At 38.7% G+C, this 13,062-nt stretch overlaps 1 protein-coding gene across 2 annotated transcripts in view; it reads left to right on the top strand.

Annotated features, from left to right (window-relative positions):
* Positions 1-13,062, top strand: part of FOCAD (focadhesin) — a 311,371-nt gene that overhangs the window by 222,021 nt on the left and 76,288 nt on the right. For both annotated transcript variants that reach the window (XM_059924644.1, XM_059924643.1), the window contains one exon: positions 6,861-6,953. In XM_059924644.1, coding sequence (XP_059780627.1) covers positions 6,861-6,953 — 93 coding nt within the window. The remainder of the gene's footprint in view (positions 1-6,860; positions 6,954-13,062) is intronic.

Here is a 13,062-nt window from a genome sequence, read left to right as displayed (position 1 = left end):
GCTTTGCCTTATAAATTAATTTTTTTCTTCTGCCTTCTTTACATTTTTTCTCTAGATACCCAAAAGTACATGTGATATAACCCATCATTTGCCCTTTTCTTTCAGTTCCTTCTTTATTTAAAAACATATTTCTTATGAAAAACATGGAGTATGTTAGCATTCATGCAATATGAAACAATTAGATGAAAATTTTGAATAATAATTTTGAGAAGTGGTATCTGTGCTTATTACACATTCCCCTTAGAAAACACTGTGAAAAGTATGGTTTGCTGTATTTTAGAAACTCCATAATTACCATGTGATATGAGTTGTTATGGTAACAGGGTTTTCCCCCTTCCTATTAAATAACAGAGTAAATGGTTGCTTGAGATGTGATTGAATTGTCAGCTTTCAAGCTAATGTTATCCTCATGGGAAGGGGGAGCGGGAGTGGGGGGGGGGAGAGGGGAAGAGAGAGATAGACTGAGCTGGAGAGAGAATGAGGGAGGGACGGAGGGAGGGTGGAAGGAGAGAGAGAGTTTTAAATGTCCAGAAAGCACCTACAAAGTGATGAGTGTCATTTTACTTTAAAAATGTGTCCTCTATAAGCCCTCCCTTCTTGTCTTCCAGTCGCTATTTGTCAGGGGACAGGAATAACAGAAAATTTATACTGTGCAAACAAGATTACTATTGACAGACGACTGAAGCCTATGATTTCTTATTTATAAACAGTGGGACATTGAGTGGCTTTGGGGGTCTCTAACACTAAGTACAAATGGTTTTTCTTCTGGGAATGTGGGACAAGTGTGTGTATGTCACAGACCAAATGTAGTGGCTCAGTGTTAGTGTGTCTGGGTAACAACTGCAGTTAAATACTTTTATCCTTTTGATAACGATATATACATCTGGGAAACATGAATATGCCTTACTTTGTGAGATCGAGGTTTTAAAATCAGTAGCAAACACTTTACCTGTTGATTTTTATGTGCTGCTCTACCTTATCCCATTCTAGTTTTACAGCCAAACAGCCTCACCAAAGCTTGTCTTACTTGATTTAAATTATTTATTGAAGTGCTGTTAAAATGGGTATTTTCTTATAAATGAATAATTGTATTTGTTAAGATCACTCAAGAGGCAGAAAACATTACCAAATTTCTGGGCAGTGTATTCTGAACAGTAAATTATCTAATTAGGTAGCCATGTAGTTCCTTCAGGAAAAACATGCATCAGTGAGGAAACAAGATCTCCTTCTTCATTCTGTCTTTTGACATTCCCGCTACATCTATGAATTGTGTTTCTGAGCAGGATATTTCTGTTGAGCGAGTATTTCCCATATATGTCATTAGAACTTGTATGATACAAATTAAAAAGTTTCGTTAGGAAATTTCAAAATACAAAGTTTATAATACCCGCTTTAAAATTTCGCCTTGTCAGTCACTGTGTTTTTAATCTGGAATGAAACATTTCCCAGCCAGAACATTTTGGACATGTTTTGTAAAATTTCGAATAACTGTATCCTCAACAACTTGTGTTTGTGTTTAGCCGTGCCTACTAAAAAAAGTTTTCTAACATTGTGTTTTTACACATCATGACTTTCTGTGATTACTGGTTTATGACAGTGTGGTTTTCACATGACAAGATTTTGCCTTAAAGCGAACACTGTACGTTTAATTGGTTAAACTCAGCAGGTACTTAAGTGAACACTTAAGTGCGAGATACTGTTGTGGGTTTCATGGGAGGGATTCCGGGATGAGTAGGATATGATCTCTGCCCTTGGGATTGTATGAGATTAAGGTCCATGAACAAATAATCTAAGATGGAATCTGTTGAGTATAACAGGAGAGGCATATAGTGTACTTCCAAGCGTAGGGTTGGGAGAAATTATTTCAGAAAGTAGAGGTGAGAGGAAGACTGGGCATTCAAAGCAGTGGAAGCAGTCAGTGAATGCAAAGGTCTTGTAGAGTATAGGACAGGCTTGGGAATTGGTTTATAACCCAAATCAACCAGAATACAGGTTAAATGAAAGAGAGGAGCAGAAAATCAAGTGGGGAAATTGGATGAGGATCTTAACCAGCAGGGCAGCAGAGTTCTCACATAACAACAAATTCTTTCTTTTTTTTTTTTTTTTTTTGCCGCTATGAGTGGCATGTGGGATCTTAGTTCTCTGACCAGGGATCGAACCCGCCAGGGAGGTTCCTACAACAAATTATTTCTTAATTTGATTCTAAAATACTTTGGACATGGCACAAAAGAATTTGGACTTTATTCTTTAATGAACCATCAAAGGTTTTTGAAAAGAAGTTCTGAGTTAATGTAGTAGTAGCAACACCATTCAGGATGTATTAGAAGGAGGAAAGATTTTAGGCTGTTAAGAGATCAGTTAGGTGGCCTCAGTAATCAAGGCAGGAATTAGGGCTCACCCAGTGAGGAAGAAAGTAGGGACAAACATAGTAAACATTTTAGAGGTAGAGATGACAGTTGAGTTGGGAGCAAGGGAGAAGTCCAGGATAAATCAGAAATTTCAGACCTGGTGATTGTAATATTGATGGGGTAATATTGATAGGAAAAGGAAAGATAAGAGGAAGAGTGGATTTTGAATGATGATGACAAAGAAGTATACAGAGGGTATTAGATGGTGGGAGGTGAATGTTTGAGAAGTGTATGTTCTAAAAGTAGCCATTTTCAAACTATGTATTTTAAATTTTATTTTAGAGTTATATGCATACAGTAGGTTTCTCCCCTTTTAGTATATAGTTCTATGAATTTTGAGACATGAACACATTTGTCTAATCAGTACCACAGTCAAGATGAGAACAGTTCTATCACCCGAAAATCCCCCCATGCTCCTTTGTAGTCAGCTCCTCCCCCACTCCCCCATCTCCTGACAACCACTGATCTCTTTTATGTCCCTCTAGTTAAAACTGTGTTTTAAAGAGTGCTAGGGACCACCACAAAGTAGACTCAGATGATCAAGAGGGCTGAACGCCAAGCCCTCAGCCTTCATCCTTACTTCATTTACACACATTTTGCTTCTCTGTTTTCTGTTTTATATATTGGCATTTTACTTAATATTTGGGGTAGGGTGGAAAAATTACACAGCTAAATACTCGAAAACTTTTATTGTACAGTGTTACTGCTACCACTCAAGCCACCACTATCTCTTACCTGGATTTTTGCAGGAGCCTCTGAGTAGATTTCTCTGCTTTGACCTTTGCCCGCTACAGTCTGTTCTCAACAGAGCGTGATCCTTTTACGATGTAGATTAGATCGTGTCATTTTTCTCAAAACCTTATAATGGCTCCCCCTTTAGTAAGAGTAAAGGCAAGTCCTGAGAAGTGACCTAGAAGGCCCTGCTTTCTCCTGTTAATTCTCCAGGCTTCTCTTTTTACACTCTCCTCTTTGCTTACTCTATCTGTGCTCGTTACCCTGGCCTCCCTTCTGTTCCTGAAACAGGTCAGCCACGTGCTCACTTTAGGGACCTTTGCCTTACCTTGTAGTATTTTTTTTAATTGAGGTAAAATTCACATAACATCAAACTAACCATTTTAAAGCTTAAAGTGTACAATCCAGTGGTATTTAGTACATTCACAGTGTGCAACCATCACCCCTGTCTAGTTCCGAAATATTTTCATCACCCTCAAATGAGACCATGTATGCATTAAACATTCCCTCCCACTTCTTCCTCTCCCTACCTCCTCCCCAACCCTGGAAACCACTAACTTGCTTTCTCTCCCTATGGATTTACCTATTCTGGACATTTAATATAAATGGAATCATAGAACATGTGACCTTTCGTGTCTGGCTTCTTTCACTTTCACATCATGTTTTCAAGGTGCATCCATGTTGTAGCATGCATTAGTACTTCATTCCTTTTTATGGCCAAATAATATTCCATTATGGATTTATCATATTTTGTTTATCCGTTTATTCATTCATGAACATTTGGGTTATTTCCGCCTTGCGACTACTGTGAAAGTGCTGCTTGAGCATTCACGTACAGTATTTGTTTAAATATGTCATTTCAGTTCTGTTTGGTATATATCTAGGAGTGGAATTGCTGGGTCATTTGGTAATTCTATGTTTAACTTTTGGAGGACCCACCAAACTCTTTTCCACAGCAGCTGAACCATTTTACGTTCCCGCCAGTACTTACCTTTGTCTTTACATCTTCATCTCCTTCAACTTTTCACTCAGGCTTCATCTTCTCAGCGAGATACCCTGACCACCCTGTTTAGTCCTGTGACCTGCTCCTGTTCCCACTCTTGCCTTATCATCCTTCTTTTCCCCCTTTACCCTACTTGCGTATTTCCCTAACGTAGTCTCTTTTTTAGGCACGTGCAGTAATGTTTCGTTATACTTAGTACTACCTCTTACACATAGAAACTCTTACTCTTCCCTAAGTCATAGAAGCTGCTCACCTCAGCAGTACATTAGACACCTGTCATTCACTGCAAGGGTATACATAGTTAGCCTTAGAAAAACTGTATTCCGTGTGTTAATTAAAACTTGGTGCACAGTGGTTGAGAACCCTGCTTTATCATCTGTTGAATAACAGGGTTGATACTTCATGATTGGAATTACTTTGTTGATTGGGCTTCCTTCAAAGCCATCTCACCAGTATAGCAAATTATACATGATTTTCATACTTTAATAATGCAAATTATATTTTTCAGCCTAGCAGCATTAACCTCTGGGGGTGGCTGAACACATCCTAAAATGTGTTTTTGTTAAACATGGTCAAGGAAGTCTTTTCTGCCTGTAACACAACTGGAGAGTAAGGGCATGACTATGTTTAAGCTGTTTCTCTAAGTCTCTCTTCTGTAAGGGAAAGAGTGAGAAAGTGCATTTTTAAAGAGGTTTAGTCACAGCTAACTCCACAGAACACTAAGACTAGGTGTAATCTCATAGAACCTGGGGAGTTCAGGCAGGTGTCTAGGCTCAAACATGACTGCTTCCCTGCACCCACCTTCAGATGTGGTCTGAACAGCAGCAAGAGGGTTAGCTTTAACCTTCGGTTTATAGCCTCCTTGTAAATAGGTTTCCTGGCATGACAGTCTTTGTCCTTAGAAGCTCAGCATTTGATTTGCTCATGTTCCTTTACATTTTTTCATATTACTTTCTTTTTTTAACTCCACTTTAAGAAGCCAATTGAGATCATTGTCTTTCCAAGAACATCCAGTGCTCTTTTTGCCAATTTGCTGAGACTGTGGATATTCTCAGTTGTGCAATGATGTCCATGGATTATGTGGCAGCAAAATTTTAAAATATTTTGAGGTTCTGAAGTAAGAGATAAAAGTTTTGGTTGTGGTGTTTGTATCCGTTCTGTGAAATCCAGGTCTCAAAATGGAACTTAAAGATAATTAATGTGTTTTTTGAAAAGGGTAGGAAAAAGCTAAAGGGAAGTGCCCACATTTTGGAAACAGGGAGCAAGGCCAAGGACTAATTAATGCCTCCACAGCTTCCTGGATAACAAGAGAAGAAGCAGGAATCGGTAGGCCCCTTCCTTCAAGGAGTTTTGTTAGCATGTTGACAAGGCTCCCCCTACCCTACTCCATAGAGTGAGTACTTACTTAATCAGAAAAGCAAGAAATCTGACTTTATATTTTTTTTTTAGGTTCATTTCATGATCTGAGTATCTTTTTCATACAGTTTGAGTATCTAATTTTTAAAAAAGAAGCAGTGGGATGAGGAGTGCTAGATTGCAGACAGACTGATCTCTTTGTTCCCATAGATGCTTCATAATTTTGCCTTATAATCTATTTGTGTACATTTCTGACTCTCCCTGCGCATTTCTGAACTCTGTGCAGATACTGATCGATTTATAATCCTCACATCCTTCCAGAGTCCCTTGCGTATAGTAGGCCCACACTAAGACTGGGATTAAAGAAAATACCAGAAGCCATGGAAACCAACTGTATTCAGAGAGGCTGTTCTCTTCCCCATCACGAAGCACTTGAGAAAATTAATTCCTATAATACAGTAAAATCTCTTTAAACACTGTAGTTATCATGATTCTGGGGTAATTATGTAGAAATTTGTCCTTTTTGTGTGTTTGTTGTTTTTTGTCTGTAAGACACAGACTACAGTTTCCGTTGTTTGAGTTTAGATGAGATGAGTTACAGGAAACGTGAAATGTGATGCACTGTGACTATTTTTTCTTGAGTGATCTTTCTTTAGCAGAAGCAGACCTTGGGAAGATTTGTCGCAAGATAGCAGTATACTAATAGGTAGAAACAGAAATGACTATGAAAACCAGATGTTTTGTCTGGGTCTGTCTTCAGAAACAGGATTTCGGTGTTGGCATATATCATTTTTCTCTTGTTTACCCACACTGATTAAAGGGCATTTATCTAGTGGTGTGCACAATTGCTGTGTGCGGGACTCATTTGCATGCTCTTAACGTCCTGGTTTCTACACAACATCATATTTCTGTTGGCAATTTAAGTTTATTACTGCAGAAATTGTCATATTGGAAGTCCAAGATGTGAGCAATATTTATTTTTATTTAAAATTACTAGGGGGATTTGTTAGACAATACCTAGTTTCCTGACATTGGCAAGAGGCTTTACAGTTTCCCCCTGATTTTCGAGGACATATTTGTATTACACATACATCTTAACTTGTCATTATTGTAGGATTTTATTTGCTTTAATTTAGAAAATTCCAGGCTTATTGTGTTTTGTCTTTACAGGACTCTAAACTCCCCTCCTTTGAAAATGTCCAAAAGATCTTATTTGTGGTTCTGATCCTAGACTGATTTGGTTTGTTTTAGAATCCAGACCATAGAAATGAAGGGAAAGAGAGAATTGATGATACAGTTTTCATTTTATTCTGTTTTAATACTGTGCAGCCTAATTTATGTCATGGTACACTTTCCCACAGGTTCACATCCAGCCTTCCGAGTGGCACCGTGCAATTTTTCTCCCACAGGCCTGGCTTGCATATATGACTCGTGCTTATCATGCCATTTTACAGGTAATGAAACCATGGGGTGGCTTGCTCTAGGGCGTGTCTCTTTCTTAAGGTTTACTGCAAATACGTATTTAGTGTAAGAGCACTTAGGAAAATAGCACTATCAAAAAGGCAACGGTTATTTTTGCTCGTAAAAGAATGTGAGGCATGCATATATAACTGCACTTAAATTTTAAATGTGACGCCCGCCCCACGCCAGATGTGTGTTCCATCCAGAGCTGCCTCTCGAGCGCTCCTCTCCGATGTCCTGCTGCTCTGTGAACACCTCTCCTTGTCCCAGATGTCCGCCGCGGCTGTCCCACAGCACCTCAATTTGAGCGTGTCCCAAACTGAGCTCATCATTTCATCCTGTACCTGCGCCCTCTCGAGCTGGACTTGCTTTTACATCTCCAGCTCTGTCTCTCAACCCTTCCCCTGAATTTTCGGCCTTGCTCAATTTCTTTGTTTTCCCAAACTCAGCATGTCTTCCCTAACCTCTTGGCTTTTACCTACACTGTTCCTTCTGTTGCAAGCACTGCCATTCCCTCTCTGCCTATTCAAGGCTGGTTTTGCAGCTTTTCCCTTTTTCTCAATTCCAGGAGTAAGTTTCACGTTGGATTTATAGTTGTCATAGTCGTGAAAGGGGCACATGTTGGAATGGCAAATTTCTACTTGTTTTTTTACATGGTTTTATCTGTGTGCCTTCCCTCTCTGTGTGCCTCCTTAGAACCCATGCTTCCCTTTTCAAAGCCCTTATCACCCTAGTTATATGTCTGGGGCCTCCCTCCAGTTGGCTCTGTTCCTTAAAGCCAGAAGCTGTGTTTTCCTCTCTGCTGTGTCTCTAGAACCTGACATGGTGTCTAAAACATATTTAGTGCTCACTAAATAAATGAATTACACTCAATTTGACTTCTTTTATTCCAGTAATATTATAAGTTATAGCTTGTGAGTTTTTAAAATTAGAAATAATTTTTAATCAGTTTGGGAATATATGTACATTTAATAACGTAAGGAAAAAACTACTAACTCAATCCTTTTTCCTAGCTTAAAATTCTCTGTTAAGGATGATAGAAAAAATCTAAATTACTTAAGTAATTTATGGCCCAAAATAAGATTTTCATGAAGGCTTAGGAAATGAGGTGTCATGGTTAAAGGTAACAGCTGTCCTAAAGGATAGAGGCAGGGCCGGAGGAATGACCAAGCATCTCAGCATTGATGTTCTCAAATTAAAACCTTGCTACAACATATTCATTCTAGAATTTATAAAGTACTAATGCATCTTCAGAGATTCTGGTTCACTGGAACTGAATAGGAGATCAGGAATCTCCATGTTTACCAAGCTGCCAGGCGATTTTAATTCAGTCTATCAACCCTACTCTGAACAACAGTGTTTTTAGATGGTTCGCCAAACTAAACTGGAATCTGCATTTTAAAGACATTCCCTTGGAACCATTGTTCCCTTTTGCTTGGCTTACACACTTTTTTATCCTCAGCAGCATCTGGCCACTTTGTTTTGAGTAGATGCATAAGTGAATGAATGAATTACCCATACACACCCTTAACCAATTATAGTTTTTATTCAAGAAGAGTGAGATTGCTCATCAGAGTACGCACTTTTTCGCACACTCATTTTTCCCTTTGTAATTTTGCAGTGTTTTCCTTCACCAGACATTTATGGAACGTCCTTTACTGGCCAGGTGCTGTGCCGGGTGTGTGGGGTAGAAAGAGGAATAAAGCACTCCTTCCTGTCAGTGAGCTCCCGGTCCAGTGCAGGAGACTAACGTGTCCACTAGCAATGCCAGTACAAATCTTTGATGCTTTAATAGAGGATGTACTCCAGTATAGGCACCTGGAGCCGGCAAGAGCAACTCCTCCTGCAGCATGTACTGAGAATTTTATTTAGCTCTTAGCATAAAGAAGGCGAAATTGAATAGGATTATGGTATAACATGCAGATGACAAGCAACTGATTAAAAAATAACCCTCGGTGGTTTCTTTTTTATAACAAGAGCTACCATTTATTAAATAACTAGTGTCTGTCCAACATTTAATGTATAGTATTTCAGGTCATCTTTACAGAAGCTCTTTGAAGTGGATGTTGTTAACCTCATGTAGAATGGGATTATAGATGAGGAAGCAGGGTTAGCTAGGAAAGCAAAGCAAACTGCACAAAATGAGAGAACTGCAGCTTAACCTGGATTTGTCTGATTTCAGAGGCTCAGCCTTGGCCACTGCATCATGCATTTTCCCTAACACCGTTCATTAGTTGTTATAAATAATGCAAATTGGTTTAATATTTTAGAGGACAGATCAATTTATGAAAAGCCAGCTGAGTATTTTTAGTAACACAAGTCAATTATTCTGCCTTTCTACTGTTGTAGGTGATAGTGTGTATCTTTATTTATTTATCACTTAAATCTCTTTCCTTTGGGTTTCTAATAAGTCTAGTTCCATTGAGAATTGGGGATTAAGAGGTGAAACTCAAAGTAGGGACTATAATAAGATTTTCAGTATTATTTGAAAAGTACAGCAGTGCTTTTTAGGCTATCACTGTTATTTGAAAGGATGCTGATGCATTTTAACTGTTCAACAAGTCTTTTTAAATGAGCCCAACACTTAAACAGAATTTATGGGATCTTAGAAGAATTAGAGCAACTGCCAAACTCCTCATCTATATCAAGAATGTCCGTCCTGGAGGATAACTCTTCGTTCAGTACAGGAGGTATAGTTACTTCCATCTGGTGTTAGACATATTTCGTAGCATTAGACTAGAGCATCATTTAGAGGAGCCATGTTTTATTCAATAAGCCTAGGAGATACGCTAAAAGGTGCATTCTACATTATTTCCCAGAGGTTGACTGTAATGTGAATGTTTGCAATTTGAACACTTCTAGTGGCTTTTGCTTAGGCGTCAGCTTCCAGCCTTATCTAATTTTTCCACAAGAATGTCGGATTTTGAATTATAAGCATATCAAAGTGGTTGACATGGGGAGGTATTTGGATTTCTTCCCATTAAGTTGAAAAATGCAGATACGAGTTGATTGACAGTTCCAAGTCCATTTTGGTAAAGTGCCCTCTACAAGTCGGCTTTACCTTGCTGCCCTTGTGGGATACTGAGGAGGTTAAGGTCTCTAGACTTTGGTTAAAGGGCCCTTAGGGACGCTGAATATGACCTCAGACAGGACAGAGGGGTTAAAACAGGTTGACTGCAGATACTTGTTTCCTGAGTTGGTCAGCTGGCTGCACAATAATCTGAAATCAAAACCAGTCAGGAATTGTGACCCCTAGTAGATTACTCTTTGACCATTTGTAAAGGTTGTTTGTTTGTTTGTCTTTAATGTGCAGGTTTAGAGTTAGGTAAAATTTGCTCACTGTAATCAGCAAGCTTGTGGTTACCTAGGCTGAAGATTTTTTTTTACAAAGGAAGAGGAATAGATAAATTAATAATTGGAATCTACAGGCAATCCAAAAAACTCAGTTCAGGACTTCCCTGGTGGCACAGTGGTTAAGAATCCGCCCGCCAATGCAGGGGACATGGTTTGAGCCCTGGCCCGGGAAGATCCTGCATGCCGCAGAGCAACTAAGCCCGTGCGCCACAACTACTGAGCCTGCTCTCTAGAGCCTGCGAGTGCAGTTACTGAAGCCTGCACGCCTAGAGCCCTTGCTCTGCAGCAAGAGAAGCCACTGCAATGAGAAGCCCACGCACTGCAACAAAGAGTAGCCCCTGCTCGCCACAACTAGAGAAAGCCCGCGCACAGCAATGAAGACCCAACACAGCCAAAGATAAATAAATTTATTTAAAAAAAAAATCTCATTTCAGCCTTTTCTCTCCCAGTGAGTGTCCCCACCCTACCCCCCTCCTTAACCACAGCTGTTAACCAGAAGCAGAGGTAACTGAGTTAAATGCCATTGGATCTCTGTTATCAGTAGGTGAAGAATTGGATGCAAAGTAGATCTGAATAAATAGCCTAACAGGGGCTGGGTGGAAGGAATTAGAGACATTTCAGAAGAGGAGATTGAGAAGAACCGAGACTCTGAGAAAGAAAAAATGAGAAATTTACTTAGTCACTATAGAATAGTTGTACTGGTTTATGGCTACAGGAGAGATCAGAAGAGTAGGCCTTCTCAAGAGGCTGCACATATACTGGCCTTTTTGTGTTTTGCTTATTTCTGAACAGATTTTTAACCTTTTAATTTCTTATTTGTCTTTTTTGGGAAAGCATTATGGAAAGTAAATGTTTTAGGAGGAAAGAGGTATGATTTAAGAAGCATAACAAACAGAAGGCAATAAACATGATTTTCTATTTTGCCTACCCTCTTGGGAGACTGCTATCAATATTAAATATTAATATCAGTATCTTGCCAGTTTGATCACCTCTGATACCTTGCTCCAAGAGACAGAGGGAGAATGAAAGGGTCGGGATTCTATCATTGAAAACACGGAGATGGGGATGAACATGATTGAAGTAAATAGAAACTATGAAGGATGTGAACAGAATGCCCATCAGATCTCAGAGTGCCTGAACTGGTGAGCCCCAGGGCACTGTGTGCTGGAGGTTGTGCAAAATACAGGGACTCCTTAGATGGATAAAACCATCCTTGTACTCTTCAATGAGCTTACAGGCTAGCAACTGAGAGTATATGAGAGAAATACAAGGACATGCAACTTTATAGTCTGGATATTACATTTTGGGGAACCTTTTACTCTTTGAGAGTATACAGATTAAAAATATGAATTATTTCAAGAAGGATTTAGATATATTCGTGAGAGAATAGATTATAAGAAGATAATAAGGGGAGTTTGTTTGTTTTTGACAGCAAACCTGGTAACGGTAGCAGTTATTTGGTACCAGCCACTGCACTAAATAGACACTTTTCCACATTATTTTATGTGATGCTCTAATACCTATGAGTTAGGTGTTTGCTATATTTTACAAATGGAAATTGAAGCTTAGAGAGGTGAAGTAACTTGCCTAAACTTACACAGTAAGTAAGTGGAAATGGCATTAGGTCAGGACATCCTGATTCCAGAGCACACATCCTTAACCTAAAGGTATATTGCTTCCCTCTCTAGAATATATAGAGAGATTAATTTTTCTTCTGTAGAGCACACCTTAGAACTCTAAAATCAATAAGAAAAAGGCAACCAATAGAAAAATGGACAGAATAGGAAACCCAAATAGTCATTAAACATCTGGAAAGATGCTCAGTCTCAGTAAACAGTAAAATGAAAATTAAAACCATAATGGGCCCCATTTTACACCTCCCAAAATGGTAAAAATTTAAAAGCCTGGTAATTTCAAATGCTGGTGAGGATGTGAAGCAACCAGAACTCTTATTTACCGCTAGTGAGAATGTGAGCCGCACGACCACTTCTGAAAATGGTTTGGTATTACTCAGTGATGCAATGTGCAATTTGAGTTCTTGTTCAGTTCAGGGTATATCAATAAACCAGAATTTTAATTACATTTAAATAATGTAATTGGTGATGGAGTAGAGGGGAAAGCATCTGGTCAAAATAATCCTCAGTGTAAAAAAATAGAACAGATAATATATATTTGAAGGCTTTGCCCTTAAAGGGATGATAATATTAGCTATATTTTTATTGCATGGTACAGGTTGAGAATTATATCTATAAGTTTAGTCAAGAAATAGAAATGTAATGTGCATCTGTTTGAGAATAACTTTTGTTATACATTACCTAAATCTTAAGTGTTATATACTTCCTACTCATTTCTACCATTCTGTTAGAATACTGGTACCCAGACCCCAATATTAGTATCATGTCAGTTGAAATTGTCAGCTGCTGACACAGGCAGATTTTTACGATATAGGGGATTTGTTGATTAGGACCTATGGACTTCAAATCTGCTTTTAATAGATATCCCCAAATGAAGTGCTCTGCACTAAATTTGCCAAACATACAACTTCTCCAGGATATACTTATTTGGTGAATGTGGGAATCCCTGAGCAATGATATAATTCTCTCTCCTCACACATCCTCTGTCAAAATCTGATATCTTATCAGAAACACCTAAGGCCAATTGGGAAAGGATTGTTACCTAAGTGTTTTCCAAAGAAATTTTAAGATAATTTTGGCCATAGAGTTTGCATGCTGATTGATGCTGTGCTTG

The sequence above is a fragment of the Balaenoptera ricei genome, chromosome 6 (genome assembly GCF_028023285.1).
Source record: "Balaenoptera ricei isolate mBalRic1 chromosome 6, mBalRic1.hap2, whole genome shotgun sequence".
Lineage (NCBI taxonomy): Eukaryota > Metazoa > Chordata > Mammalia > Artiodactyla > Balaenopteridae > Balaenoptera > Balaenoptera ricei.
The sequence above is the reverse complement of the archived record's forward strand: the minus strand, read 5'-3'. Positions and strand labels throughout refer to the sequence as shown.